The following is a 23,382-nucleotide window of genomic DNA, read 5'->3' as shown; positions in this document are numbered from 1 at the left end:
ACCCCCCGCTATGCAGGATGCTAAAGCAGCGAATAAATAGGGCATCTGTGGAGGAGGGGTTTCCCTTTCCATGCCTGCCGTGGTCGCAGCTTGGGATTTGCAAGCTGAGGAATGGTTTTGTCTTGTGAACCGTAAGTGCCATGTTGGTAAGCGGCTGTGGGTTTGGTGGTGGTGGGTTTTGCTGGCGCAGGCATCGCTGGCGCAGCGGGTCCAGCCGAGGCGGCAAGGGGGGGAAGGGCACCGCCGCAGCAGTGGCTCCCTGCGATTTGCCTTGGACGAGTGGATGGGTGGGAGACGCAGCACGGTAGCAGGAGGCATAGTGCTCAGGGTTCTCTCAATTAAATTCAGCTGGGGTTTGAGGCTTTGCACCCAAGACGGTGGAGATCTGCAACAACAACCTTTCGGAGTCACCAGTAGGGTAATATGAGAAAAGCCTCCTCCGGCGCACCCGCCCTGTGCTCTGCCCACCAACACAGGGTTCCTGTCATTGTGCCAGGGCTGGGCGCTGTACAGAGAAATGTCCTGGCCTTTTATACAGAGGCCTAAAATTTGCCTTTGACAACACCTCTCTAAATCGAGTCTTTCGTCCCTCACATGGTTAAGCTCACCCTGTGCTTACTGAACAAAGGTTTCCTGGGCTGTGCATCTCATTTGCTTTACAGAGTGGTAAATGATCCTATCAGCTGGCAGGGTGATGTCAGCTCCTCATCGGTTAGAAATTACTGTATCTGGTATCTTTTTCTGATGACATTTGTGCTTGTGAAGGAGAATTCCAAATATATGTCAGGATGTTCGTTCAGACACTAAAATTTAAACCTTACTTTTGACCTTATTTGAGCTTCCCTGTACCTTTCCTTGTAGCTTTTTGACAGCTAATGCAATGCAACTGGCAGGCATTTTGCAATTCTTTGTGTGAATACGTCTCAGCAACCTAGAAGTGCTTTCTACTGCTAGAGGTTTCCTGAGTAGTTACTACAAAATATTCTCTGTATATGTGGGGCTGTGCAATGATTCAGCCTGAAACAGCTTAAAGCATTTCTTTTGTAACCCAATGCTGGCAACTACTTTGAGGGTATTAAGACCTAAATCCAATCTCGAGTCAGGTCAGTTAGTCCTTCTGTTCACATTTCCAGCCAGCTTTTAGTTATAATCTACTACTTTTGTTCTTTTTCTGCCATTCTGTTTTGGCTTGGTTTGTCCTATCCCAGGCATCTTATGCCTCTGTCTGAGTGCTGTTTTGAATCCGTATATCTTTTAAGCTGGGCCAACTGCAAAGAAGAAAAGATGTTTGAGTTTGTTGGGATTTTTTTAGATTAACTATGATATTTGTGGGATTTTAAAATTATTACTATTTTTTATGCTTTTGGGGGCATGTTAAATGGTGGCAGGTGGGTTCTCATTCAGAAGTGAATTGTGGATAGGTAGGCATTTATTCAGTAAACAGTAAGTTTCCCCTGTTTGACCAAATAACTTGAGAATTGGACTTTGTAGAAGAAGAAGTCAGTCAACAGTAGTGGCAGCCTCTTCCACTTTCTGGGTAACTGGGAGGAGCTCATTCCCCCTCCTGCACTTGAACTTTTATTGCTGTCAATTCACTCTGTGTTGGTTGATTGGTCACCTGGACATAGGGGGAGCAATTGCCCCCAGGCTTCGTGGCTTGCACTGTGCCCTCCACCCAGCTCCCAGGAGGCCTAGGCCTGATTTCCAGGACAAATAGTCCCTTCAGGATGCTTTTCAAAAGAATTCTTGAGGTTACTTTCATGGAAAGAGCAGATAATTTGCAAGAATACTTGCAGTGTGCAGGAATGCATCTGAAAATAGTTGTTGCAAATGTCAGACTTCTGTGGTTGTAATAGTCTATTTTACTTTTTTCTGTGAGCTGTAGCCAGAGAAATGGCAGATCCCAGTGACTTCTGTGCAAGCTGAGGGTGCTCAAGGAGTATTCTCAAGTTTTTCATCGTTTCCCCTGTTGCTGCAATATTGGACCCTACCCTTTACCTTGGGCTCTGTGTCTGCTGACTGCAACAGGAACAGATTAGCCAATGTGAGCATCTGGACAAGGCTGCTTTCCTATTTACACCCTGCACTAGCGTGAACTTCTGTTTGGTTTTTAAACTTCTCTGACTGCTTAGCTCAAGCTTGAGATAAATTATTTAGAGTATTAAGAGTAATTAAGCGTCTGACAAATGCCATATTCTATCCAGAATATGCAACAGATTAAATTACTTAATTATAATGGTTTGCCTGTGATGGCAATTGCTAGAAAGTAAATACAAACTTGCAGTACGACATTGATGGTCCCAACAAGAGCACTTCTTCTGTGCTGACAGCCCAGAAGGCCAAACATATCCTGGGCTGCATCAAAAGCAGTGTGGCCAGCAGGGCGAGGGAGGTGATTCTGCCCCTCTGTTCCTCTCTTGTGAGACCTCATCTGGAGTGTTGTGTCCAGTTCTGGGATCCTCAACATAAGAAGGATACAGAACTGTTGGAACGGGTCCAGAGGAGGGCTACAAAGATGATGAGAGGGCTGGAGCACCTTCCCTATGAGGACAGGCTGAGAGAGTTGGGGTTATTCAGCCTGGAGAAGAGAAGGCTCCGAGGAGACCTCATAGCTGCCTTCCAGTACCTGGAAGGGGCCTACAGGAAAGCTGGAGAGGGACTACTCATAAAGGCTCGTGGTGATAGGAGAAGGGGAAACGGGTACAAACTGGACAGGGGCAAATTTAGGCCTGATATAGGGAGAATTTCTTCACCATGAGAGTGGTGAGGCACTGGCACAGGTTGCCCAGGGAAGTTGTGGCTGCCCCATCCCTGGAGGTCTTCAAGGCCAGGTTGGATGGGGCCTTGGACAGCCTAATCTAGTGGGATGTCCCTGTCCATGGCAGAGGGTTGGAACTAGAAGATCTTTATGGTCCCTTCCAATCCAAACTATTCTGTCATTCTACAATTCTATTCTAAGTTGCCAGAGATGCATTTCCAAAACACTGGTAGGAAAAGTCATAGAATACGTAGAGAAGAAATGACCAATGGAGATACAGTCAGTGACAGTGCAGCAATTGAGCTTTGCTTTCCTCCTGACTGGCCTGAAGTCATACAGAGTTAACAATGCAACAGCATAGATGTTTGGCATAGACTTTTCCTACAGCCTGGCTTTTTTAGTGATTCTTCCCTTTGGTGCTCGACACAGAGCCTGTATCATCCCATCTCTCCAGGGAGAAGGGACCTGAGTCACCTGTCTTTGAGGGGCCACACATTTTGGGGAGTCACAGGCCCTGCTGAGCATCATAACCAACTGGATCCAGATTGAGTGGTGGGATAAAAGCTGGGGATAGGATGAAGGGAGAATTAGGTCTCCTGGGTAAATTACTGCCAGCCCATGATGGCAAGAAAATGCTATACAGTTACCAGAGTATGACATTCATTGAGTACCACTTAATAGGAGTAGAATCGGGAGCAGGAAGATTTTTGCTTGGGAGCCAAGTGCCTTCTGCATCCAGGGTTGCACTTAGGAGCAGAGCTCTGAAAAGGGCTTGTTAAGGAAAGCGGGAGTAGGTAAATGCTTTTGTCATCCGCTGGCTTTCTCTCTGTCAGCTGCGGCAGGTGAAAGCAGTGTCAGTGCAAAGTGGCAGAGGCAGCTCCTTCGCACCTGACACCAGTATCCATGGCTTTGTGGGTGCAAGGCGGACCATGGACTTGGGCCAAATCTTTCACGCTGACTTGCAGGGTTGCATCAACCAGGCAAGACTACTAATCTTACATTTTGGAGAGTGCAGAGTTGCAACTGCCTGCCTGGAGTCCTAGTGTAGGGCTATGCTTTTCTTGCCCTCTGTGTAAAAGAGCTGAAAGTACTGCCTGGTTCTTTTGGGAGCAAGAGGTAGGAGAAGGTGCTTGTCATGTTGCTAATCCATATGACTCGCAAATTTGCTGACTTTACTCTGTACCTTCACAGTAACCAATAAGTCTGAACAAATGCAGCAAGATCATTCCCACATCTCCTCCATAAGTACTTTACCTTAAATCAAGTGTCTAGCTGACATACATATCCTCTGATATGATATGATTGCCTGAGGTTTGCTAATAAGATCAGTTGTTGCTTAGAGAGTGTTATATTCATTATGGATTAGCTGTCCTGAATATCTTCCTTCATTTTATCCTATGCTGCAACAGGCAACTACAAAAGCCACTGAGTTACAGGCAGTTTGGACTCTCTACTCTAAAACCGATTAGGATAGTTTGGCAGCAGGTGGGATGGTGGGCCAGGAAAGTCTGGAACTCCTCCTTTTTCTTGTATGGAAGGGCAGATCCTTTGAACGAAGCCAGCATCCAGGTACCCTGTCAGGGCACTTCTGTCTTGCTGTAATCTGTCCCTGCCTGTACTAGGTGAAATTACATCCCCCCCCCTACCTTGCCCCTGTCCTAACTTGCACAGTGCTGGTGTTGCCAAGTACAATAGGGTTCATCTCAGACCTTTCGACAGTCCCCTGCATTTTGGGACATGCAGTGATCCCTTCGTATAAGTTGTCCTTCCAGTCTCAGCTGCTGGTTTTGTTTAGCTGGTGACAGTTTCCAGTCATGGTGGCTCATGAGTGGGGAATGTTTTGGCCTTTTCACAATGCATACTTAAACTTTTGTTACTACGCTTGACTTAGCTAATGAGGCTCATCTGGGCAGTTGCTGGACTAGGCAGTAACTTAGGGTTTAATTAATAAATTTGCATTTTAAAGTTAACATGCAGGCTCCAAAAATTCATCCAAAGGCACAGGGACAGAACTAGACATCAGAGGGATGGAAACTGCCAGGAACACAGCACAGGGAAGCAGTGCTGGCTAGGAAGTGGGTTTGCACTGCTACAGGGTTGGAGAAATTTCACATGACTTTAACATCTGCAGTGTGGATGTTTATAGTACTACAGGGCAGACCATTGCAGGTCATGGAGAGAAATACGTACGTTTTGGTACAGTTCATCTTACCTTGTGATCTGGATGCTTAAGATGAGTCTGATGGAAATCACGATCTAGCTGGCTTTTTTTCTTCTTCAATGACTACCAAGGTCTATCTGGTAAGCTCTGATATCAGTCTGAAATCAGAAGAGATTAGTGTTGCTCCAGTGTTGCGCTTTTTAGTAATTTTTGTTGAGAATTGCAATAAAAGAGAATTTCAAGAAAAAATTAAGAGCATTGAGGTAGTTCAACAGGTGCTCCTGTAGCACATGGGGACAGATTAGCCAAAATGTATAAACATGCCACTTGGATAACTTGAGGGACTGGTAAGGGTTTTGACATGGCAATACACTGTAAAGGCTGGAAATAAAGAAAAGGTTGTCTGCAGTTTGAGAGTTGTGCTGCAAACAGCTATAAGAAAAGTAAATGGTCTCGATGGTTTGTCTGCTGCACAACTCTAGCTGTCAGATATTCTCCCTCTTCAGGGCTGTTTTTTCCATTTTCACCCACCAGGGGGTCTGGCCCATCTCCGCACATTTCAGCGTGTTGTTTAGAAGAGCTTTTAGTGTCGGAGCACTGTGGGATCTACAGTGGCCGTTGTTGAAACCTCTTCTCCTCTCCTGTCAGCATGCATTTGCCTGGGCTGTTGAACCTGTGCTTTGGGCACATTCTACTTCCACTGGCAGAGCGGTGTCTTGCTGATAAGGGTGAGCCTGTTGGTTGCTGAAGACAACACTGAATGTAATTTGCAGCAGAGAACTCAAACCATAGATACCCATTTTAGTTCAGCTGCAGCATGTTGTGGTACAAACTCCCACTTAGACAAACATCCAAGAACTGACTGAAGACCTCACTAGCAGATGAATGAGGGTACAAAAATTCCCTCTGCTCATATAGTTTCATTAAAGAATTCACACAAGACCTTCCTGTAGCTGTAGAGCAGGCGCCTGCTGAGGCTATTTAGGTAGTATTTAACTAAAACATGGCTCTGATTTACAAGCAACAGCTTGATGTGACAGCAAGCACTTCTTAAAGCCACGCTTGTCATCACCTTGTGCTAACATCATTTCCACTGATTGCAGATCTTGGTAACAAAATATTCTTCCTGGTTTGCTTAGGGTGAAGAAACTGAAGGAAACACTGGCTTTTATACAACTTTTGGACAAAAACATGAGTAACCTTCGCACCTGGTTGGCCCGGATTGAGTCTGAGCTTTCTAAGCCTGTTGTATATGACATCTGCGATGACCAGGAAATCCAGAAGAGACTGGCAGAGCAGCAGGTGGGAAAGAGCAGCAGCCAGAGTAAATGAGCTAAAAGGCTGCTGATTACAATTAGTCCTGCTTTAAAATGACCGATTTCTTTTCTTTAGCAAGGCCTTCTAACTGTTTGCTTTTCTGGCTTGTTCCTGCCAAGATGTGTTACATAGAAATTTTTATTTGCTTGCTGTGTTTTCAATATTGTGTTGACTTACCTTCACTTCTCCTTTCCTCACTGCACCCAAGGAGAACACGCACAATGCAAACAAAAGCATTTTTGCGTTTACTAGTTTGCTTGGTCAAACAGAGGCTTCCTAAGGGCAAGGCAGGGCACAGACCATGGGCGAAATCCATGAGGATGGCTTAGGCTGCCAAGTATCCTGCAAACTGGCTGAGGCAGTTTTGAGTGCTGGGATTTGATGTATTGCCCTCACTACTCGGTTCTGTTCCCCTTCTTGCAGACAACAGAGCAAGCTCGGCACGAAGGTTGTTTGAACCCTCCCAGGGGAGGGTGGGCTTGGGCAAACACACCTTTGACCAAGGCCTGATCCAGTAGGCCGGTTCTGAAGATCCCCTCAGGGCTGGGTGAGGTGGTGTGTGAAACCTGCTGAGGATGCACCATTGGATGTTGGTTGCGTGCGTGTAGGCATTTATCTGAGACAGTGGCTTGCCAGGGGGAGCGTAAAGTTCTGTGCTAGTTTTAAGTGCTGGAGGTGGCAAGGATTGGGCACAGCTGAACATGCCAGCTATCCCAGCCAAGGGGAAGTGTGATGTGAGTTGCATAGTCCTAGAGTAAATTTCGGTCTCCAGCAGCCAGGGAAGGTAGAGGGACCTCTCCAAAGCAACGGACTTGCTGGTGGAGTCAGCGTTTGCTGATGGCTGTGTTATAAGTCTGACCAGGTTCAAAGTGCCTCCCTTTCTGGGAAGGCTGAGAATGACCATGGCTGTCATTATCTGGCCTTTGTGATAATATTTGCCCTAAAAGTGAAGATCAAGAATTAAGCTGTCAAGCGCGGAAGCTTTATGGCATCTGCCTTTAAGAACACTTATAGGTCTCTTACCATCCTTCTCATCTTCTCTCTCTCTGACTGTTGCTTTCATGTCCAACGGAAGATCCTGAGTGACTCACACCTGGGGAGCATTCTCTGCTGGTCGATATGTCTCTCCATCCACTCATGTCCCAGATGTTGCGGGAAGGGTCAGCTACCCTGCCATAGAACTGGGAATGGCCCTCACCTGCTCCACTGCAGGAGTTGGTCAAACACCAGAAGCACTGGCCACTGCCTCTAATGGTCTCATCTGCATTGTGAATGGTCATCTAAACAACAAGGAAACATTTTCTCCGCATCCAGACTTTTCCATTCTTAAATGCTGTGATAAATTGCTGGCCCGAGAAGAACATAGGACACGAAGGAATTGTGTCCAAACTGATTAATTTTTATGATAAGCATTCAAGCTTCATCCCACTTTAAGAGCCATCACTTGCTCTTCAGAGCTACTTATCGCTTTGTTGTTTGGATTCTGTTTCAAACGCAGACCTCTGGGCAAGTCTAGACTGTTTCTGCTGTAAATTTAGTGTGAAGACCATGCTGACTAAAAGAGCCACAGTAAAAGAAAATCAAGAACAAACTGTTTCACTAGTGCAGAAGTCTAACAGCACGTAGTCTGTTTAAGCTCTCTGGGCAATGCTGCGCAGAGTTGGAAGAAAAGAACCTAAAAGTACTTTTGGGGCTTCGTGTATGTTCTTGGCCCCATTACTTATATTGTTGTGTTTCTCTCGCCATAATGCAGGCAGGTCATTTTGAATAACAGCTTGGAAAACAGCAAGGATTCTGTCTAGGATTATTGCATGGCATGACTGAAAGTAATGAGATCGCATCAGCAACATTTCCGTAGTGCAAGTAGAATGGATTTGTAATCTGTAGTTCTCATTCTCACTAATACAGCAGTAAATCCAGTGTAATTTAAGGAATGCAGAAGAGTTCCTCCAAGTACCAGTCGATGGGCAGAGCCTACTCTCAAGTGTAAAGCCTATGTTAAAGAGACACTGCTGCCTCTTGCTCAGAAAACAGCTTTGAATCATTAACAAGCTGTCAGAAATTATGTTGGGTCTGCTTCTGGCAGTCTGTCAGCTATGTAAAGGTTTGGCTTCTTGCAATCCTTAATGTTGCACATTACCACAAATCCCACAAGCCAAATGTTGACCATTTATGGCTCAGCCCTTTCAGATGCGCATACGGCACTATTGAAGACTGCAACTGGGTGACACACGGCTCCTTGCCAGTTGTTGACTTCTGGGAAGATCTTCCTTCACCTCCTTTTGGATTTGCTACAAGCTGTCTCTTTGGGGGCTTTTTTGTTTCTTTTCTTTGATTTTGGCTCTGTAAGTCTAGAGCAAAACCAGTTCTGCTTGATTTGTTCACTAAAATCAGTAATACCATTTAATGGGAGTTCCCCTTTCTATTGTCAGTAAAATATTTGTGTTTGTTGTTATTGTAGTGTTATTCAAGCAAAAGTCTCTGTATCTTTCATTAGGAAAGCCAGAAATGGGTTGAAAAAGTGCGAGTGTAGTGCACATTGTCATTTCATTAACATTTCCTGTTGGTAGCACTGTACAGAGCTGCCTTTTCAATGAGAACTATTTAGATGAGGCTTTCGTTTTCTGTTATTCAGTTATGTTGACTTTAGGAGCGGTTATAGGTACTGAATGAGGCGCCAGACTATAAAGGAGATGCAGGCTCTGGAGGTAAAACACGTAGTATAGATTAGACAAAGGGACTTTGCCAGACCCATTAAAATAATGTGCCAAAACAGGAGCTCTGCAGGAAGGAATAAGACATGTAGTGTAACACCAGCTACCTGTGTGCTGTGTTTCTGTGTTTGGTAAGATCAGCCTGTAATCACACAGTCACTAAAGTACATGAACTGCACTACGAGTTCTGTGTTAAGTGTTATAGTGCAGTAGGAGTGACACCGTCATCTTCTACTGTCAGAATTAGTAAGTGTTTATGGTATGTGTAAGGCTTGGATTTTGAGTGCATATTATAATTGTCCAGGCTGTTAATGAGAAGTTTGAGGTTTCATTGAAAACTAAAGCTGGACAGTCCTTTTTTTGTGTTGACAGTTCTGTCCTGACCTGTCAGCCTGTCATCTGCACAGCTCATCTTGCCAGTCTGTTTTCTAAAGCTAAATAACCTTTTCCTGACATACAAATTGCTCTTTCCCCATCCTCTGCAACTCTGCAACATCCTCTGCAAAGGGTATGTCTGAAGTCCAGCCACACGTTTCCTTCTACTCAAGCTATTCTTTTGCCAATGGCAGGATCTACAACGAGACATAGAGCAGCAAACGGAACGGGTGGAATCAGTGTTTAATATTTGTGAAGTCCTGCTCCACGACTCGGATGCGTGTGCTAATGAGACAGAGTGTGATTCCATCCAGCAAACTAGAAGGAGTTTGGACAGACGGTGGAGAAACATTTGTGCCATGTCTATGGAAAGGCGAATGAAGTAAGTCTCTCTTTACTCCTCCTAAGGAAGCCTGTGGCAGCATTTTAAAGAAATGCTGTAGCTTTTGCCACCAGCTGAACTTTGAAAAAAAAAAAAATCCAAAATGGATAGTTAGTTTGTGATAAAACCTTTCCATTTTTGCACCTCCTTTTCAGAATCGAGGAAACCTGGCGCTTGTGGCAGAGGTTTTTGGACGACTATTCTCGCTTTGAAGATTGGTTAAAATCATCTGAAATCATTGCAGCTAGGCCTAATTCTTCAGAGGTTTTGTACACACACGCAAAGGAGGAGTTGAAGAAATTTGAGGTGAATTTTTTAAATTCATTTTTTTTATGCTCAGCAGTCGGCTAAATGGTCAGACTGCTAAATACTTCTTGTCTGTGTGAAATGCCTGGATCACTGCAAAACACCAGGTTGGCAGTGGCGGTATAGAGTACATAAATAATTTGGCCATTAGATGGCTGCTAGGTATCTGATTTTTTGACTGGATTTGTTTTTTAATGTGGAGAATCCAATGGTCTGAACTGAATCAACACTTAGCTTCTTGTAGGCAGCAGATCTTTGTGGGTTGATTTTTTTTTTTGTCCTTTCTTTTCCTAATGATTTAAGTTTCGGCAGACAATTCAAATATCAGTCCTCTGAATTTAATTTTGCAGCTGGGAGGTCTAATTTTAAGGAGGGCAACGTCATCTCTCTTGATGGACTATGTCATCCAGATCTTCCTTCTTATTGGCAAAGAAACTGACTTCCTTGATCTGCCTTGCAGGCATTCCAACGGCACATTCATGAACGACTCACTCAGTTGGAGCTGATCAATAAGCAGTACAGGCGCCTTGCCCGCGAAAACCGCACCGACTCAGCCAGCAAATTGAAGCAGATGGTACATGAAGGCAACCAGCGCTGGGATAATCTGCAGAAGCGAGTTGCTGCCATTTTGAGGAGACTCAAGGTAATTGCACGATGGGGCAAGAGAGTGAGAAGCAGTTTCAAGTTTCTGTAGGAATTACCCAAGAGCAAAACATACTGGAGCTACTATGTTGTATTGCTTTGTGTCTTGACTTACCAGTGAAGGGGAACAGCTCTGGAAAGGACATGACGTGCATGGTATAAACACGTCCTTGGTAGATGAGTTCTTGGTAGCTGAAGAAGCAGAAGGGAAGAATGGGTGCAAATTTTGGAAGGTGTGTTGCAGACCTTACTGCTCCTGTCTCCCTCTCTTACCCAGTCTCGCCATGGGTGGATGTGTACTTGCTTGTTTTCGTAAATAAGAGGTAGAGAGACAAAAGGGCCCCAGGGCAGTGTCTTGGAGTTCAGAACAAAGCCCTGCTTTATGCCAAATTAGGGTTCATCTTGTAAGGCTTAAAATGCGGAGACATGATGGAGAGATATGCTGCTGTCACCAGCTCCTGCAGTGCTCTCTGCCTGATAAGGAAATATTGTCAGAGAGTGTATTTGTGACTCACAAAAAAGTGTCCTGCTTATCAAATTAAACTGATCTCTGGGCAGATAGTCTGTGCTGTGCCCTGGAGAAAACTTGTCACTGCCCAGTTTTTAATACAGTAGTGCTGCAGGCAGTTGACAGGGAAAGTTATCAGATCCCAAAAGTTAGGAGGTGTTGTGTTTGGAATGTTATGTGATCCACTTTCTGAACACTAAATCTGTTTAGGAGAAGAGGGGCATGGCAAGCTGTGTGTCTGTTAGCATCATCTGCTGGAAATGACAGCAGAGAGAGCTCCTCTAGGCTTCCATCCAAAATCATGCACTAATTACACTGTTGTGGTCATCCATGATCCAGCTTCTGCATTATTTACTGATTTTAATGTTGTAGTTTTAATTACTTTGATTAGAGATGGTGCTTGCTTCCTTTGTCTGTCTGTCTCCTAAATTTAGAACAAGTTAGGTGTTAAACCTCAGTAACTGTTGCAGTGGTGTGACGTGGGAGAAGGCATGCAGTGTGGAAGCAAGAATAGAATTTTATTGAAGCATCTGGCAGTGCTGAAGTTTTATTCCCTCTCCCATACGAGTAGTGTACTAACATATGACACTTTGTTCCAGCATTGCTACAGGAAAGGGACATTTTTTATACATGGCATGCTGCCATTTGTGCCCTGAAGGCCTTTAAGGTGAACAGCAGTTCTGAAAGAAAACACTGTTTTCAGAGGGCTCCTGTGACCATTTTTTTTAGTAGCTGAAGTCTTGTAACACTTTGGTTTCCTTCTTCCTATGCAGCACTTCACCAACAGGAGAGATGAGTTCGAGGGGACGAGGGAAAGCATTGTTGTTTGGCTCACAGAAATGGACCTCCAGCTGACCAATGTGGAGCACTTCTCAAAAAGTAACTTTGATGACAAAATGCGCCAGTTAAACGTACGTATCCTTGTAAAGCAGTTAATTATTATACACTGGCAGATCGTGTTAGGCTGCCCTCTCTTGACAGAATCACCAGCTTTTGTGGAACTTCACAAAAGCCAGCAGATGTCTGTAGGGCTATATTTGTTTTAAGACACCAGTAAATTGTCCAGACTTATCCTCTGAATCAAGACTAAACTGTAGAATATTTAAATTCAGATTCAGCGTTCCAGCTCAGTTCTATCCTGCCGTTTTCTTCTAACACTGAGTCTCAGTGACATTGATACCTGGGCTGGAAAGGAGCATATGCAGGTTAACAGTATAAAGCTACATTCCTAAATTCAGGCTTAATTTGTCTGCTGATAATTTTTCTGAAAAAAATGGGTGACATCTTTCCTCTGAGTGCATTGTTTGTAGCTGGGACTTTGAAACAGAACTAAGACAGCAGGTGTACAGGCGTAAGCAATGTTTCTAAAACCTTAGTACTACTTTGCTACCTGCTACCTTGCGTTGCAGAAGTAGTTATTTTTCTTGTATGTTCTTGTAGGGTTTCCAGCAGGAAATAACACTAAACACCAATAAGATTGATCAGTTAATCGTTTTTGGGGAGCAGTTGATTCAGAAGAGTGAGCCTTTAGATGCTATCCTGATTGAAGACGAATTGGAAGAACTTCATCGATACTGTCAGGAAGTGTTTGGGCGAGTCGCCCGGTTCCATCAACGACTGACTTCGAGACATCCTGTAAGAAGCAACAGTTGTTTTGATGCTTTGGCAGCATTTTGCTGTTGGAACTGCAGTGCTCATTCCATATCTCTAGTAGTAGCCTGACTGAGTGGTTTGACTCAGAGAGGTCAGGAGGTCCTCAGTAGTTGTGCCAGCTTTGCTAAACCTTTGTGGCCAGTCATCTCATACCTCTTTCGTTGGGATTCCGTCTGTGGAATTGGGATAATAGCATGGAAGTATTTCACAGGGTTAATAGTTAGATATCAGCAGTTTGAGGGCTTCAAAAGCTTTTCTGGTGTTTTTAATATCACTTTGTTTTCTTTAGATTTCAATAATATGGTTATAATATTTCTTTATGGATTTGTTTGTGAGGCTCCATCTCTCCACTTTCTTGTGAGAAGCCTGAATAGGGAACAGTAATTCTTTACCTTTCACTGTGAACAGTGAGATGATTCTCAGTTTGCTTTGGATGATAAAGAAAGAATATGTATAAAAAGCCAGCTAGAGAATATAAAATGAACATCTACAATTGGCTCTTCACCTCTGCCTGAGCATCATTTCATTGCTAACCTGTGCAGTCTATTTTGAACAGGCCACCCCTCCCTGCAAACTAGAGAGAGATGTTATGGTGGTGGTTGAGTGTCTTGAAAAGAAGGGAGGAGGCTGCCGCTATGAGAATTTTTTTGGCAGAAGAGGAAGGAGGCAGAAATGATGCTTCCCTTTAATTTGGGGCACATGGTCTTTGATTACTGCAGCTGACCACAAAACAGTCCCCAGTAGTACTTTGTGGCTTAATGATTAGCTCATTAAGCAGTGTAGATCTCTCGTAAATCTTATTAATATGCAATAATTATTATTTATTTTTAGGGATTGGATGATGAAAAAGAGACCTCTGAAAATGAGACAGATCCAGAAGACTCCAGAGAAATCCAGAATGATCCTTGGCATAAGAAGGCCATCAACGATGGGCCCTCTTCAACCCAGTCTCTTTGCCACCTTGTGCCCCCTACTCAACGCCATGAAAGATCAGGCTGTGAAACCCCTGTCAGTGTTGACTCCATCCCGCTTGAGTGGGATCACACAGGTGATGTGGGAGGTTCTTCCTCTCATGAAGACGAAGAAGAAGCAACATACTACAGTGCACTTTCAGGTGAGAACTATTTGTTCAGACATGGACAACTGCAGTATGTCCCTGTGTGGGAAGGGAGGGGGATTGAAGTCTTGCTCCCATGTTGCCGGTTGGTTTTGAAGTGCTAATAATAGATGTGAGCAGTCTCATCTCTTGGATGTCATGAGGAAGGGAATGGTATTGTTTAAATCAAGCTTATATTTTCAGAAACATAAGATTTTTAAGAATGTTTGATGAAAATAGTGCTAGTAACTTTTTCTTTGCTTTTGCTGTCCCTAATTGTTTCAGTTGTTTTTAATAGTTGGAAAACATTGAAGAGCGAGGAAAATGACATTATTCTTTTTCCAGATGTAGAAATCACTGAAAATCCTGAGGCATATCTTAAAATGACCACAAAAACTTTGAAAGCATCTTCTGGTAGGCACCTGCTAGTGCATGTGTCTGAACATGGCAATCTCCCTGCACTGCACGCTATATTCCTCAGCCTCTCTCATATGTACTGTCTGCCTGCCTGCCTTGTGCGGGCACCATGTCTCACCCTGTCATGGTGTTCTTACGCCGCAGTATTCACATGTACATTACAAAGCAGTCAAGAACATACCGTTTAAATTTTGCCTGGTAAATGCCAAGGTGGTTAATGTGCATTTCGTTGTATTGACTGAAAGTCTTTTGGTACTTGCTTGGTGGTTTGCTCTGGGTAGTATCACTTTTTCAGTCGTTTCCCATTTTGATTGCACAATTACCGAAGGCAGCAGTTCCAACTCTGTATTTTTTTGGTGCATCACAGAAGTGTCTGTGTCCTGTCTGTTAAATCCAGAACAGACAGTCTCCAAATCAGGACATGTCTACACTTGTCCCTACTGAAATGCATTGTGGATGTGTGATATTAGTGTTGGGATGCAAACTTTCCAAAAGCACAGTGATGCAGCCTTTTCTTTCTTTCCTTTTTTTTTTTTTCCCTGAATACTCATTCCTGTATTCAAGCATTTTCCAGAAGAAGAAAACAGAATGTCTCATAACTGCATGGCTCTCATTTCATTACCTTTGAAACACTGTTGGTGTTTTGCAAATATGCATGCTTTGCAAGGAAAGCTGCAAAACTGTCATTTTTATGCCATAACTTGATGCCATTTTATTCAGAGTGCTTTCTAACCGAATACAAAGCAACAGCTTCCTTATGGAGGTGGGATTTTGCACTCATGGCATATTGGTTTGGTTTTATTTTTTTTAGGAAAGTCTGCTTCAGAAGGTCATCCTTGGCATTCTCCAGGTAGCCCGGTCTGCAGGAAACACCCAAGCAAACAGGCAGAGATGGATGGAAATGCGTTGTCTGGTCCAGAGACAAGTACTCCCTATAAGCCAGACTATGTGAGTTGGAGTCTCTATGGGCACAGAACTTGTACTACATAGACTGTTTGCTATCCGTCCATAATTCCATCCTCTTCCCTCCTCCTGGAAGAAGAAAAAGATTAGTCATGGGGAGAATGTTGACTTTATGCAAACTTAGACATTATTTCTGGTGGCTCAGGTAGCCAGTGAGAGTCTCCATCCACTCACTAGAAAAGCTTCTTTAAACCAATTGGCAACAACCCTGTTAGGCTCCTGATCAGCAGCAGTGTCTGGAGGACCATACTTCCTCTGTTGTCATAGGAGAAGTCTTGGGGAATTTAACTCCACACCCCACCAAGGGAGAGGGTGTGAATACCCTCCCTTGATACTTACTGGCATATCTCCCTCTCCTAAGATTTGAAAGGTACTTTTCTAGCATGTAAGTGGCTACTTAATCTGCTTCTGGGCACTAAAAAAATGTGCCAAAACAGCTTTTGTGCATTGATACCTCCACCTTGGTGGCTGGTCGCCAGCCATGCCTTCCCCTGCAGCTGCCAGGCTCCGTGGATCTCAACCGGTTTTCAGCTGTCTTCTCAGCACAAGATGCTGCTGGTGTCTGCCTGCTTTTGTCATCATTAATCGAGTCATAGAGCCTTAGAGTCAATATTGCCAATACCCAGCATCCTGCAAAGACCGTCTGCAAATGTACGTTGTCTGGTGCATGTGGTGCAGAAGCAATTAAATTGCCATGTCCACTCTTGTAATAATTAGCGTCACTGTGGTATGAGTTTGTTTACTGAGAAGGTGCAGAGAGACAGTATGAACTGTTAGGAAAGATGCAGAACCCCAGTGCTGATGTGCAAGAGCTCAGTAGCAGCCCAACCACCCCAAACTAACACAAATGAAATCTGACCTCTGATGGCTTGTTAACTGTGCAGAGCTCACCCACCGAAATGTCATTGCAGATGAAGCAGCTCAGCTCTGCAAGCAGCAGCAGCGTCAACAAGGAGAAAAGTACATCTGCTACCATGAGCGATGAAGAACCGCAAGATGACCAAGAGCTTGTGAATATAGCAGCTGCAGAGAAGCAGTCAGGTACAGAGCACTGGGAGTGACTTTAGTTCTGTGGTGTTTGTTTTCAACATATAACAAGATGCTATAGCTCCCATTTACAGAAATATTTTATCAGCGCTGGTAGTGTATTCTGTTCTTCACTGTGTTCACTGTGGTCCTTTCTTCCAAAGAGGCCAACAAACCAGTTCTCTTAACCTTTTAGGACCTCATTCCTGTTTACCAGGTGTTTGAGATTGTCATAAGAATACAGCTGTGCTGCAGTTGCAAAACTGAATCGTGATAAAAAGAAGACTTCACCAGCTTACTTAGTTTATGTCTCTGATCTCACAGCTAGATGAGGGCTGACTCCCATACATGGGATGAATGGGAAAGCTGCTGAGAAGGGCTTTGGTGTGCTTTCAAAAATAGTGTTAGTGATCACACAGATGGCATCTCCATTCTCCTTTAGAAGTGAATTGATGAAACATAAACCCAGGTCCTAACTGCTGGATCATACTTTATCCCACAATGAATTTTCATGTTGACCAAATCACAACTGGATTCATTGCATTTCATCTTCTTAGATTTGCTCTGTTCTCACAGGTGAATTAAAATGTCTGCAATTAATGTAATTAAAATCCTCTGTAGTGTTACTATGTGGATAGTGTGGCCAGTTACAGACTGCAGAATCTCAAGAAGAAAATGTATTTGGGTAACAGCACTACATAGTAGCAATTATTTGGCCTTGAGCAAATTGGGGAGTAATTTACTTGTAAAACTCCTTGCATCTGTTTTACATACTCTTCACCTTACAGAAGATTCAAGTGTCTGTTGTTCTATCGTAGGAATTATGGAAAGGTGGGAGCTCATCCAAGCTCAAGACCTCAGAAACAAACTCAGAATGAAACAGAAATTGCAGCAGTGGCAGCAGCTGAACTCGGATCTTAGTGACATCTCTGCTTGGCTTGATAAAACTGAGAAAGAACTGGAAGAGCTGCAAAAAGTGAAACCTCCACCCAGCATGGAGGCATTGGAACAAAGCGTCAAGAAATTGAAAGTAAGTTACGGCATGTTGCAATGTGGGTTTTCAAGATGCTCGTGGTCTTTATCATTGTCTCTGTGCTCCTAGGATCTGCTGGCACCGTGAGTGCTAATTACCATGTGGATATGCTGCAAAGGAGTTAAGCTGTTCAGTTAAGAAGACTAAAGAGGGGGTAGTTAAGCAAGGTGCTTCTGTCTTCAGGTGCAGAAGGCAGGCAATAGGTGTGGCTCCAACAGGCAGCCAGGCTGAAATAAAAACCTCTCCTTTTCTGTTTTCTTGCAGAGACATTTCATTTTCTCTCATATAAAACATTCAGCCCTACATTTCTCTTTTTAGGCCTTTTCATTTAGAAAACAAACACAGAACGAAGCTAAATATTGAAATCTTAGACTCTGCAGACATGTAGGGTCAGGCCCTGTCGTGGAGGCTGGGTCTCCTGAGCAGTGATACCTGCATTTTTGTCTTGTTCTTTGCCATTCCCTCCTATGCCAACCACAAGTAGATGGAAAATTATCTGGCTTTATGGGCTGCAAAATCTAGGCTGTCTTTTAATTGAATTAATGGCAAGAGGCAGAAGAGAGGGGCATTTGTAGCTCCAACAGAGACGGAGAAAGGTCTGCTCTAAAGCTGTGGGTTTTAGCAGTATAGTGTTTTCCAAAAAATCTGTTATAAATAGCACCTCACCTTTAGGTGAGGGACATAGCATTTCAAAACGTGCAGTTGCATTTTTTCACTTAGCAAACACAGACTTCTCATCAAATAGAATGTATTAGTTAAAAATGAGAAACAAAATAAATTGTCCTTGCTAATCTGCAGTCAAATAATAGACCACTTAGAGAGACAGTAACATGAACACCTGTCAGCATGTGAGGTCGTGTTATGTTGCGTGCTATGACTCTCAGCTTCCCTAAATTAGGGCCAAGGCAGGCCTGCAATTGAACCAGAAGGTTGCCAGGGTTACAGATAAGTGCTAGATCCTTAGGACCTATGTAACAAAATGCATCAGGTTGAACTCTGAAAGAGCAAGTGTTCCTAACACTCGGGGGAGTGCAGAATCCCTGTGTGCTCACCGTTCTGCCAGCAGCCTTGCATGGAGTCTGCCAGATCTCAAGGTTACTGACCAGTTTGATGTCACACTCAGGATGATTCTCACAAACAAGACATGCTGCGGGACAGAGGAGGGATTTCTTAGGGATGCTGAGAGTATATTCAAGACTAAGTGTCCTCGAGTAGTCCACTAGGCCAGGGAGAATGACTCAGCTTCATGGTGTGACTCCAGTAAGAACGATTCTGATTCCATTAGCCATCCTGGCTTAGGGACCAAGCGCTAGGAAGGGTTCAGTGATGCCTTGCAAGTGGTAGGACACACTCCTGTACAGGCTGGAGTGTCTGACTTCTTGAAGGAGCAGAGCTTAACTACTTCTCTCTTCTGCATTTTCTCAAGTAGGGTCCACCTGGCTGAAATTCCCCTTTTCAGACAGTTTGGCTTTCTATGGGTTTCTAAAAGAGCCAGCACACACTAAGATGTGTATTTCATGAGATGCCAGGACATCCCAATTGCCCTGCATAAGGATAAAGCCAGTCTGGCTGCAGACTGGCTTACTGGTGTTTAGAAATCTGTTCTAAACAGTTTGCATTGTCTGATATTGAAAGAAACTTTGTTGCTTGAAGGAGGGAGACAAGTTTCTTTGGGCAAAATGTAATTTAGACCAGCATTTTCCGATGAGTGGGACACAGATCTTGAGACTATATAAACTGACACTCGTTGTTACAAAGGCTGCAAAGAAAAGCATTCTGAGCTGTGTTGATTGCAGGACTCATCTTGCAGCTCTTACTTTTCTGTCGTAAGAGCCCACAACTTGAAAAAGACTGAGTATCCTTGATCGAATCTAGAAAGTTCTTGAGCACGCAAGATACTGTTCGGCATTCAATTTTTTAAAACTCCTTCAAAAATAGAGGCTCTGCCTTCACGTAAAGGTGGTTAGATGACACAGCCAGGACTTTGCAGATTCCATACTAATTCCCCCTGCAGTTATAAGGGAGAGGAGGAAAGCAGGCAGGAATGCCATTCAGGAAGGACCTTGACAAGTAAGAGAAATGGGCTGACGGAAACTCTGAATAGAGAGAAGGAAAAGAACTTATCACAACAGGGCAGCCTGATGCAGGACCAGTGGCTCAGAGAGGAAGGAGAATCCCCATCCCACAAGGTACTCGAGATTTGACTGGGTGAGGCCCTGAGCTGCCTGCTCTGCATTTAAAGTTGTCTCTCCTTGAAGCAGGAGGATGGAGTAGAGATGTCCAGATGTTCCTTTCAGCATTTTTTTAGGATTCTGAAGCTGCAAAGTCTTTATAAATCAAGAGGAAATACCGTGATGACGTATGGAAATGTTTGTCCAAGTGCCAAGGACGGAGACATGGCAGAGGAGTGAAGAGCAGATGTGGATTAAGCTGTAATGCTTGTAACTTAGCACAGGCCCAACCACATTTGTTTTCTTCAAAGTGAAGTGTTTTGCTTTAAAAAAACGCCAAACGGTACGGTTGGACTTGATGATCTCAAAAGTCCTTTCCAAGCCAGGGATTCCATGATTCTATGCAAAAAGGCCACCTGTCTCAATATGTTCCTTAGCAGTATCTGAACAGCCACCAGACTCGAACAGCTTTCCCCAGTGCCTGTGGCTCTTTTGAGGGCATGGTTTTCTTATAAATAACATGGTTTTCATCATTCCTAGAAGCTCCTAATCCTTTTTTCCTCCTAGGACTTGCTTAAAGCATTTGATAACTACAAGACAGTGGTCCTTTCCATTAACCTGAACAGCAAGGAATTCCAGAAAGCAGATAGCACAGAGTTCAAAGAGCTTCAGAACAGGCTTTGGAAGGTGGACTTGCATTGGGACAAAGCAACTCATGCACTGAACAACTGGAGGAAAAAGTTGCAACAAGCCCTACTGCATTGCCAGGTGCATACCACATGCCAGCTTATACGAGAAAATCCCTCTTTAGAGCGCTACTAGGGGGATAGATAATGGGAGAGAGCAAAGGGGTAATTCCTGCACGTTAGTGGAGTGGTTGCTCTGAATCCAAGACATTCAATTTTCTCATGAACTTGACTCTGTTGAGTTTAAAAGGTTTGGTAAAACATCTGTGAGCTGGATAATACCCTCTTATTACATCATGGCGTAGTTTAACTAGGTTGCTGTAGCCTCACTAATCATCAGTTTATTGTTGGCTCTGTGTAACGTGGGCTGGTCATTTTGTTTGTAGGCAAAGCCAGGTGAAAACACTGCAAAAGTGGTTTTTTTTTTTCTCTTACATGTGATTCTTCTGTTTCTCTAGGACTTCCATGATCAGAGCCAAAAGCTAATCCTGTGGGTAGCAAGTGCTGATAGCCGAAGGAAAGCAGCGCAAGTCACAGATCCAAATGCTGACCTCAGTACAATACAGGAATGCCAAAAGGAGTTAATGGTAAGTGTAGTCTTAACCACAGCACCTCAGGTCTTCCAGCGAGTCAGTAGCTCTTACCACAAAATGAAGAGCAGTATCTTTATTTCTCAAGATGTTTGCAACCTGTCCTCAAACCTGCTGTATGCAGGCACATGGCTGCTTTCTGAAATAGACTAAGAGATTGCCTATATGAGGCATTTTTTCTGTAATTATGCATCAGAATTAAGTTCCTCATGAGCAGTCTTTATGCTGGAGTAGAACTTCCTGTTTCCAAGATATAATGTCTCTTCCATGTAGATTAATTACTGCTAGAACTATTTCTAGATGTTAGTTCAAGGAGGTACAACCAGTCTCTTCAAGAGAACTTCCTTTGGTATGTGGCTGTAATAGCCATTCCTACGTCCTGCAGATTCTCAGGCAGGTTGAGCTGCTCTTTAAAGCCTTCCAGAGTTCCTCCTTTTATGAGAACATCCTTCAAGTTGAGAGTAACAGTCTGTTGTGTTTTTTATTTGCGCGTTCTAAGCAACTGGAGAAAGAGCTGCTGGAACAACAGCTTAAGGTGAACTCACTTCAAGAACTCACTGCTCACCTGCTTCTTAAATCACCTGGTGATTTCAGTGAAGTTGATGAGAAGGTCCACATAACTGCAAGGAAACTGAAACAGCTTATTGAACAAGTTTCCTGTGACTTAAAAACAATGCAAAGAAATCTGGTGAGTTGGAGTTTACATACTTGTTCATGGGTCTTTCTTGCTGAAAAGTAATAATGTATTAAGAGTAAAGGTATTTATAGAAGACTGACTTAAAACTTAAGTACCTCATAAGCTGAAAAAAAGAATAATTAAGTCTGTCTGTAGGAAAAAACTTTTGCACCGTGAGGCTAGTACAGCATGGAAAGAGATGGCCCAGAGGGTTTGTGCAGTCTCCATCCTTGAAGGGTTTGAAGAGTAGACAGGATAAAGCCTCGAGTAAGGCTTTTGGTGTGGTCTTATAGCTGACCTTACTCTGAGCAGGAGGTTGAACTAGGTGAACTTTCTGAAGTCCCTGCCAACCTGAATTATTTTATGATTTGTAGCAAGGAGCAGGCTAGGAGCGTGTAACGAATGCACAGGAGTACACAGCAATACGTTGAAACTCAATGAGAGCTGTCAGACAAAGGTATTTTCAAGCAAATACCTGTTTGCACCTGTTCCATCATAATTCCTTTGGATTGTGCATAGTGAAACATTTCTTTAAGCTGGAGAACTGCAACATCCATCTGCCGCTGGTTATGCACATCTAAAGAGGCAATGGGCTGTGCACCTACAGAGGGGCAATGAAAGATGGCTTTTTGCGCTTCATCTGTTTGAGTTTTAAATACGCATTTTAAAGCGAAAGGTGTGGTTACGTTTTAGGATAGCAGAAGATTCCTGCTAGTTCCAGATGACTTGGACTCAGGAGCTTATAATCCAGCCGCAGAGAAATCCAGCCCTGCTGTAAAGAAGGCAAGGATTTTTTTCTAATATTTTGCTGTTTGCATATAGCATATTTTAACATATCTAGCCTGAAAGTTCCTCAAATGTAATATATATGCATGTATACCTTATTACAGAATTCACAACAGGACTTTGAAATCTACAACTGTGTTTTCAGAGAAAGAGAAATTCCTTTTAGATTCTGCAGCCTGGGTACTAAAACCTGTTTCTCTCAACAGATCACCGAAAGGGGAACCACAGATGGCAGCAACAGCAGCAGCACAAGGTATTGTGGCTGGTGTCACCGCAACAACCTAGAATTTTTCAACAATGGGATGGCCTACATGGCACCAGGATTACAAGTATCCGATGGGAGCCACCTTTCTCAGAGCGGGAGGAGAGTCTTTGCCCAGGAGCTTGCAGAGCTTGTAGATAGGGCTTTAAAGTAGATGTGAAGGGCGAGGGGGATAATATCAGGCTAGCCTATGACAAGTGGTGGGAGGACAGCCAAGGGTTGGAGGAATGGAGTACTGGTCTGGGCCCTCCTCTTGCTGTCAAGGGGCATGCTGGGGATGCCGTGATGCGGCTGAAGTCCTGTGGAGATGAGTGGGAAGCTCCTGAGTTAGTAGGTATCAGGGAGGATACTTCTCTGAAACACCTTATAGGTATTAAAGGGTCTGCTAAGAAGGTGGTGCAACCAGCAGCCCAGCTGAAGTGCCTCTATACAACACACGAAGCTTGGGCCACAAGCAGAAGGAGCTGGAAGCTACTGTGCTGCTAGAAAGCTATGATCTAGTTGCCATCACAGAAACTTGGTGTGACTATCGATGGCTACAGGTTGTTCAGAAGGGACAGACCGGGAAGGAGAGGTGGAGGTGTTGCCCTGTATCTCAGGAAAGGACTAGAATGTGAAGAGGTGTTGTTGAAGAGTAGCCATGAACAGGTTGAAAGCTCGTGGGTCAGAATTGAAGACAGAGGAACCAATGGGAACCTTGTGGTTGGTGTATACTACAGGCCACTTGATCAAGGAGTGCCAACCAGTGAAGCTTCCTCCAGCTACAGGAGGCTTCATGCTTGCAAGCTCTCATCCTACTCGAGGACTTCAACCACTCTGACATATGCTGGAAAAGTAGCACGGCAAGCTGTAGGCAATCC

The 23,382-nt window shown here is 43.9% G+C and overlaps 1 protein-coding gene across 1 annotated transcript in view; it reads left to right on the top strand.

Moving 5' to 3' along the window:
- The window catches only part of SYNE2 (spectrin repeat containing nuclear envelope protein 2), a 154,919-nt gene that overhangs the window by 130,478 nt on the left and 1,059 nt on the right, over positions 1-23,382 (top strand). The window contains exons 100-115 of the mRNA XM_054066775.1: positions 6,059-6,221; positions 9,520-9,707; positions 9,863-10,013; positions 10,474-10,656; positions 11,937-12,074; positions 12,604-12,798; positions 13,648-13,930; positions 14,258-14,326; positions 15,141-15,277; positions 16,204-16,333; positions 17,137-17,348; positions 20,090-20,290; positions 20,667-20,795; positions 21,298-21,486; positions 22,168-22,257; positions 22,467-22,513. Of these exons, the coding sequence (XP_053922750.1) occupies positions 6,059-6,221; positions 9,520-9,707; positions 9,863-10,013; positions 10,474-10,656; positions 11,937-12,074; positions 12,604-12,798; positions 13,648-13,930; positions 14,258-14,326; positions 15,141-15,277; positions 16,204-16,333; positions 17,137-17,348; positions 20,090-20,290; positions 20,667-20,795; positions 21,298-21,486; positions 22,168-22,257; positions 22,467-22,513 (2,505 nt within the window). The remainder of the gene's footprint in view (positions 1-6,058; positions 6,222-9,519; positions 9,708-9,862; positions 10,014-10,473; positions 10,657-11,936; positions 12,075-12,603; positions 12,799-13,647; positions 13,931-14,257; positions 14,327-15,140; positions 15,278-16,203; positions 16,334-17,136; positions 17,349-20,089; positions 20,291-20,666; positions 20,796-21,297; positions 21,487-22,167; positions 22,258-22,466; positions 22,514-23,382) is intronic.

The sequence above is a fragment of the Cuculus canorus genome, chromosome 5 (assembly GCF_017976375.1).
Source record: "Cuculus canorus isolate bCucCan1 chromosome 5, bCucCan1.pri, whole genome shotgun sequence".
NCBI classification, from domain to species: domain Eukaryota; kingdom Metazoa; phylum Chordata; class Aves; order Cuculiformes; family Cuculidae; genus Cuculus; species Cuculus canorus.
This window is presented reverse-complemented; position numbering and strand designations above follow the sequence as displayed.